Below are 7,500 nucleotides of genomic sequence, written 5' to 3' on the forward strand. Positions count from 1 at the left end.
AACATTAAATTTTGCAAAGCAGACGGAAATAAAGAAATGAACCATGGAAGTAGCTCACTTCAACGGTTTAATGCTTGCATCAATTCTGAGGACCAGAAACTTCATTTGGTCCACATTCTTACAGCATGAAGGCTTTCCCTAGGTTTTCACTTTGAAGGCTAGGATGACCGCAAGTAACACAGTCAAGCAAACTCAGAGTCATTACACAAATAAATTTATGAGTATCCGATTGCTGTTGTGATTTCCATTGGGATTGCATTTCGGATTTGGATTGCAGAGTCGGATCGAGAATGGGTTAAGATTGATCGGATTATCATTTACTTTGATTCGGCATTAAGGAATAACGAAAGATAAAAGCAAAATAACAACAATAAACAAACCAAGCGAAATTTGACGCTCGGATTTGAATAACAAAAAATGGATTGGAGACTAGAGTTCTGTCCTTTCGAACATGCTTGTTCCTGATCAATTTGCTACAGGAGAATCGCTGGACATGACGAATATTCTTTGAAACTTTGACACTATCTTACATGTCATGGCAAAAAAGGCTAAACTCGATAAACATCTGTCATCTGTCAAATCCAACCAATCAATCATCCACTTTATGTGTCAGACCTCTAGCACACCATAAAGAGAGGCATCTGTCGGTTTAGTTTAATTTAGGTTACCTCCAAGCGGAGTCATGTTTACGCTTTTTTAGAAGGGAAGACCTTCAGGTTTGAGTCGAACTTAATTCAAGGAAGTGCTAGCCCTGCATCAAATAACTTGCCCAAATTTATTGATAATTATTGATTTTTTTCCTTTGTTGCTAGTCTCAGAACATTTCACCCTATTTTCATCACTGTAAACAGTTTGACACCTGTTTTTGTTCATTCTTCAGCTAATAGGCACCATTCGCAAAAAACAAGATCTGTATAATTTGAGTGAATACTGCCACAACGCAAATCTGGTTTTTACTCCGAAAAAGGGAACCGCAGTTTTATGGTACAATCACATGATGGATCCTAACGGTTGGCTGGGTGAAAGGGATCCGTATTCAATTCACGGAGGTTGCGCAGTAAAGGAAGGAATCAAATGGATTGCTAATAATTGGATTACTGCTCCATATAAGAACCGTGCTCATGTCCCTAGCCAGTACATACTCGGTCCCGATGTTTACTTCGTTGAGGACTGATAATTCGCCCTTGGAGAACGTCTTGAAAGTGCATATGAGATCACTGAACAATGAAGGCACTCAATAACTAAAACCAGACATATGCCTAATCGTGTTCGCGTAGGTGTTTCTTCATGGAGTGAAAAAAATAATCTGGTTCGAAAAGCGAAGGTCTTCAACAATTTGGGCAAGAATGCCTTCAGAGGAGGTTCCGCAATAATTCGCTTTAAGGAGTTCATTAAGCTCTAATGCATGGGCTCTGTGCGTGTGTGACACGCATGTCACATCCGGCATCTCGTAACCAGTGAACCTATTGCTTCTTTGCTGGTTACTGAGATGAAAGCAGATTGCGTTGAGCCATCCCACATTTCATTGAAAATAGAACTGAAGAAAATAATGAAGGAATCTACAGGTCTGAACAAAAAAAGGAGTGCGAGCGCTTACCGTGACATTAAACTATTTGGAAAGCAGGTCAAACAGATTAAATTGAAATAAAGAAAAAAGTGTTAGGAGCAGCGCTTGCTTTAATTTAGTTTTGAATTGTGTAAAGCAGAAGTCGAATCCTTAATAAAATCTCTTGAAAAATTATTCTCCCAAGAATGTGAAATCACAGTCGAGTTCCTCACTGTAATCCAAAGCTTTAAGAAAGTTCCCTGATTTATCCTTATACAGATGGGGGCCCTCCCATGGAAGAGTGTGGCCCTTGTTCATCCCTTGTTTTCTTTTAGAACTTGCTTGTGTTCCCTTGTTCCCGAAATTACTTTCAAACTTGTTCTCAGTTTTTTATCCCTAAAATGGTTCATGTTCCCTAAGATACGTTGTATTTGGTCACCTGTTAGGTCCTAGGTTCTCTTTTTCCCTAAAACCCCTGGGAGGGCTTCAAAGGGAAAATGTCCTTACTCTTTTGACTTTTTGTATCTCAAACGTATCTAGAACTCTCCATTTCAATCTCGTTTTTCAGTGAAAAAGTGTGAAGCTTCAAAAACGCACGGGATGCTTTACAAAAACCAGCCCAAACAAGCCTACGAAATGAGGGAAGAAATAAATAGCAGCATTATTGCAAAATATCATTTATTTTGGCAATTTTAAGCATTTAACATTTAAGGGAAGGCCTTTGCCCTTCTACATCATTTACATCTACATCTACATGTTCCAGAACTCGGCAAAGTCCCTTTTTGAGTTATGGATGTTTCTGCTCAGGTGGTCTCATACACCGTAAGTCTTTTAGAGACATCACTGCCAAGCCGGCCATTTCTGCTGGAGAGAACAGGGCAGCCACAACACCGGGGACTCCGGCATCCCCTACTCTTTTCGCGTGGTATGTGGGTTCGTTAATGTCCCACGTCAAAGGGAAATTATGAACAGAGAAGATATTTGTGAGACGGGGCCTACGGTTTATAGTCCTTATCCTCGTTATAGGTTTTCACTTAAATATTTACTGGAGGAATTGCAAGTCGTAGATATACTTTTAGGTTCATCATGTTCAGTAAATGAGAAACCTTAACGTTATAATTAGATCACATCAAATTTTCTAAGCCAAGAGCTTGCTATGTGGGCACTGTCCTTGTATGGTGCTGTTATCCAGTTGTTTGCGATCCATTTTTCTCCTTTCCGTATGTCACATCCTCCATGTAAACTGTATTCGTCTCTAGGCCCCATCCAGCCACTCTCTTCATCCAAAAAATGATTGTACCACATGATTGCTGTTCCCTTTCGGGGACTGACCACTAGATTTCCCTTGTGACAGTTGTGGCTGAGATTATAGTAATCAAACTTACTCCGAGTCGCCGCCATTCGCTGTAACGAAGACCAGCATATTAGTTCCTGCGTAGAATATTTGGGTTTTTTTTTTCACACCCGTTTACATAAAAAATTTATATCGCGCTTCACACTTTGTTTTTTCCAAGTATCTGACCATTGGGTGGAGGGCTCATGCAGGTCACCATGGCAATGTGACATGCTTGCACAGCTTCGTTTATTTGCGCTGCGTTGTTTTGATTCGCATATCCCAAGCTCACTTAAATGGCTGGGTGAAAAAGAAAACCAAAAATCCCCTCTAGTTGTAAAAAGGCGCATCTTGATTACTGAAATTTCACTTGAAATCTACATTGAGACGAGCCAAACGTTTAAGGTTTATGTAAACTACCAATTGCTTGGATGTTATGGCTATCGTATAGCAACTATTCCAGCTCTTTTATCTTTTCATTCGCAGTCGAGCCACAAGATTCTCTTTTATTAATGGAAAAGCACAGCCAGCTAATAGCGGGTTAAGGACCATGTCACTTCCGTGCAGTTGCAATGAAATGGTTGTGTCTCATCAGAGTTCAATATCAATTGAGATACTTTTCTGTAAATTGTTTTGATTTTCACTGGTATCCCTTATAATTTTAATATTTTGACTCCAAAAATGAGCTAATTAAGTAATTATCTGGTGCTACTCACGGCCATGTCAAGAGTAGCGTTGTCTGCCACTGGAAATGCAGTCTCTCCTCCTTCCTCAACATCATTCAGATAATATAGTATAGTGATGTATCTAAAGAATCCCCCAAGAATGCCGTGTGAAGTTACAGAGAATAAAAAGCAAAGTGAACACACTTTAACACCAAACCCGGTGTGACCAACACGTTACGCATACCCACAACCATTTCGCCTGGCTCATTGGCCGCCACGGACAGCTGTTTTCGGCCTTGTTAGTTCTCACCAGCAAGGCATGGCCAACTTACCAGTCGGGTGTTTTTAGACACCCCTTTAAGTGGCCGTTCCACATAACAAATGTGGTAAGCTGGCTTGGGAACAGCACAGCCGTTCTCCTTCGGCAAGTCTGTGTTAAAGGTGCTCGTATGAAGTTAAATTGTTATTTACATAACACTTATGTACTGCGTCCCAGTACCGGTAATTAAAAATAACAAGACATTTCATGAAATCCATCTACGAATTAGCCTAATGTATATATGAGCCCATGCATGCAGCGACAAGGAACGAAAAAACATCTAACCCCTGTTGCTCTACGAATCTACCTATCTACAAGACCAGACGGAGTGTTTAGTAAATCTACATCCATTGCCTACTTGAAAATGAATAAAGAGAAAGAGGAAAAGGTGCGCGACCTTTTTGCAACAAATAAGCGAAAATAAGCAAGAATGAACCAATTTTACAGACCTGCAGAGTCTGCATCCCTTGCCCTTGAGAAAGGCTTGTTTGACATCTTCAAGCAGATGACAACACATCGTATCTGTTCTTTCGTGGGTCTCAGAGTCAAAGTGGGCATGATAATGCCCATATTCCCCATAGTAGACAACCTGGGGAAAAATTAGTCAGACTAAGGCTTCATTAATTTTAGCTCAGATGTGATTCTCTTGACAAACGTAAGTGGAACAACATAACACCGAACACGCATGGACTTCGTCTACTGCATAAAATTTAGCCGATAAAGACCATTAAAGGAAATATCTTAGTTCGTGATCACCTGTAAGTGTTCGCTGCCATAGATGATTTCTCTAGGAAGTCTTGTCAGTTCCACGACCCTACGACCGAGAAACAAATACCGCCTATGAAAATTTTATGGAACACGCCGATTAAACCTTCTTTCCTTAATTAAGAACAATGGCATATCATTTATTTGGTCTCCATCCCTAGTCGACCCCTTTTGGATAAATTTGTTGAGTTTTCTCGAAAAAGAATTTTAGCACTTGTTATGAAGGCGTGTCAAGTTTGTAATGCTAAGTGGTATTTGTTAAGAATTTGATCCGCAAGTAAGAAAACAGCAAAGAAGTATAGAGGTTTTGCACGGCAGCCATGTTGCATGGCAGCAACAATAGATTCTTTTTCCAATGGGAACGAGTGTTCTCTCTAATGTAAAACATTTTCATTGTTCCTGCCATGCAACATGCTGCCGTGCAAAACCTCTATTGCATATGGTATGGATACTTGTCTCCTCCTACTGATTGATGTCAGTTTTTTTCTTGTTATTTTTTCCAACCTACCTTAGGGTTTCTTCCTTTTTTTTTTCAAACCTAAACCTGCTTTATGTGCACTCACTACCCCAGGTTCCATGTGCGAATTTCTCACGGTTTCTTCCTTCCTTCTCCAACTCCATCACGGTCTTATTTCGCCGTCGTTTAAATATTACCTTGGGATACTCGAGAGTGGATTGAACCTGCCTGATGGAGTTGTTTTGGTTTTTGAATCTTTGTGCTTTGCGTTCTCTGACCACAGACGTTATCACTTTTTCCTTGACTTTCAAATGACTCTTGCACAACAAACTAAACTCATGCAGGGGAGGGTAACCCTTATCCTCCTGTTCCACATTTTCTCACCTTTGCACCATGTTTTCTAATATTGGATCCCCTAAGCCTCTTTGATTAACCCATGTCTGTTCACTGAATCTCGACTTGTGCCGTGGATGGGACAAAACTGTGGCGTACATCGCATCGCTGAGCCCCAAGGAGTTCATCTTTTCAAATTCATCTCGTGTGGCAAATCCTTGAAAAGTGTAATCACAGTCATCGTGAAATCAAGTGACATGGAACTAAAGTTTTCCTTCTAATGCCAAACTCGATTGCAAACACAGCCCCGTCTATTTTTTTACCGGACATGTGGTAGTACAAGATAAAATATTGTCAGAAAGCAAATCGACCATACCATCATCCAGTTCCGTTATGTTTGAATCGTGGAGTCTGAAATACGCAAAAAAAGGTATCCAGAAAAGTAAATGAAACATAAAGGACTGAGGAGGAAAGTACAAGGGTTGGCCCGGATATTTGAAATTCACAAAAAATGCGTTTAGATGGCCTAAAAAACGAAACTCAAATATCCTTTTAATCCAAAATTGCAGCCATTATCTTAAAGGTTGTTTAGGATAAAAAATGGTTACGGTAGATTAAATGCATAATCCTCAATTACTAAGAGAAGCTCGTTCTGTATTCTGCAAATTAAGCCTATTCTTTTGAATTACTCGTGATATTGAGCGTCCCTCCTGTTATGCAGATGTCTCGGGAACACTCGATGTCCAGGTTTGACCCTAATTAGATGCACGCCCAATTTTGACATCCAACACGAAGTGTCCCTTAAAGTCTAAGCATTTGCTACCTATATTCAACGATAAGGTAAGGGTAAAGGTTAGCGTTATATTTTTAGCTTTGGGTAAATGCAGCAGTTAATCTCTACTTAAAGAGCAACATTTGGGGGAAACTTTGTGACTTAAATTGTCTGAGTGTATTCTGAGACAAGGGGACACTTCGTGACGCTTATTGAAATCCGAGTCAAACCTGGACATACGGGGAACATAATCCTGTCTGTTTCATCGAAAAAAAATTCACACATTCCAAGGGCCGGAGTCGGGCGCTTCCCTCTCTGTAACAATTATGTCCTTGGCTATTGAAAAGAGATGTTTTAGCGGAAGAAAATTGGCAAGCGATTCGTCGCGTTTAACACTCAGTAATTAGCTACCGGCTGACTTGTAAGTGACAATAGCTTGGAACTGCATAAAATAGCATCTTTAGATTCAACTGTTGACAAACTTATGACACAAAATCATTGGCCCTTACAATTGCAAAGTTTCTTCCTCGGTAAGAACAAGAAAATGGTACTTTTTGGCAAAAGCTGCCACCTATGAGAAGAGAATAAGTGAACTGAAAGTTAGGAGCAGTACAATGTACTTTAGCGGAACACAGTCGCTGTGTGGACAATTTAATAACAAAAGACTCTCAAAGTTGAAATGTTAACGCGAAACTGCCAAGCTGCGGGAGATAGTTAACTTCGTGGCCTTCCTCGCGCTCCAAAGCTTTAATACAATAAATGCATCCTATGTATGTCAGTGTGAACAGCATGTCACGTACCTAAAACCCCTTTTAATTATGCTGGTATATTTCTGCAGACTATTCATCGCTTTTGCGGAGAGGGGTGCAAGAGAGTAAGTATCTAAGATGGGTGTAAGATAATTTCTATCATGGCGGTGTGCAAAAATCTTTCATATCCCTGCAGGATTCAATTCGATTTTTAACCTACCTCTTTTAGCGTTACTCTCTCATTCTTATCGAGATCAAAGCCTTCAAAATACCCCGCCATCCCTTCGGCTGTGCCATCTAGAATCACAAAGGAACATGATACTGAATCACGATGCGGAGCTGAAATTTCTCTTGTGATCACAAGCAAAGTAAAAGCAAATTTGTGAACTTTAGAAGGCACGGCGAAACCTTCTTTTTGATGTTTTTGGTATTTAAGGCATTCCAACAAATACATAATTAACGTTGTACCGATGAATCTACTTCAGAAACTTTTCACTTCGACCTTTTTACAATGTCACGTAGTCCGCTTTCTAATAAGAGCGACGGCTTTAGGTCAAATGA

The 7,500-nt window shown here is 40.1% G+C and overlaps 2 protein-coding genes across 4 annotated transcripts in view; one reads left to right on the forward strand and one right to left on the reverse strand.

The window, feature by feature from the left end:
• The window catches only part of LOC137976143 (transmembrane prolyl 4-hydroxylase-like), a 9,437-nt gene extending 7,687 nt beyond the window's left edge, over window positions 1–1,750 (forward strand). The window contains exon 11 of the mRNA XM_068823437.1: window positions 881–1,750. Within this exon, the coding sequence (XP_068679538.1) occupies window positions 881–1,174 (294 nt within the window). The 3' untranslated portion in view covers window positions 1,175–1,750. The remainder of the gene's footprint in view (window positions 1–880) is intronic.
• Window positions 1,751–2,212: 462 nt separating this feature from the next.
• LOC137976124 (transmembrane prolyl 4-hydroxylase-like) overlaps window positions 2,213–7,500 on the reverse strand; it is an 8,521-nt gene continuing 3,233 nt past the window's right edge. For 2 of the 3 annotated variants that reach the window (XM_068823428.1, XM_068823413.1), the window contains 8 exons: window positions 7,160–7,236; window positions 6,700–6,761; window positions 5,795–5,829; window positions 5,470–5,635; window positions 4,620–4,677; window positions 4,313–4,452; window positions 3,596–3,686; window positions 2,533–2,950 (listed from right to left, as the gene is read on the reverse strand). In XM_068823428.1, the coding sequence (XP_068679529.1) occupies window positions 2,666–2,950; window positions 3,596–3,686; window positions 4,313–4,452; window positions 4,620–4,677; window positions 5,470–5,635; window positions 5,795–5,829; window positions 6,700–6,761; window positions 7,160–7,236 (914 nt within the window). In that variant the 3' untranslated portion in view covers window positions 2,533–2,665. Of the gene's footprint in view, window positions 2,951–3,595; window positions 3,687–4,312; window positions 4,453–4,619; window positions 4,678–5,469; window positions 5,636–5,794; window positions 5,830–6,699; window positions 6,762–7,159; window positions 7,237–7,500 lie in introns of all 3 variants that reach the window. The other variant, XM_068823420.1, reaches the window with a different exon arrangement.

This window comes from Montipora foliosa, chromosome 1 (genome assembly GCF_036669935.1).
Source record: "Montipora foliosa isolate CH-2021 chromosome 1, ASM3666993v2, whole genome shotgun sequence".
Lineage (NCBI taxonomy): Eukaryota > Metazoa > Cnidaria > Anthozoa > Scleractinia > Acroporidae > Montipora > Montipora foliosa.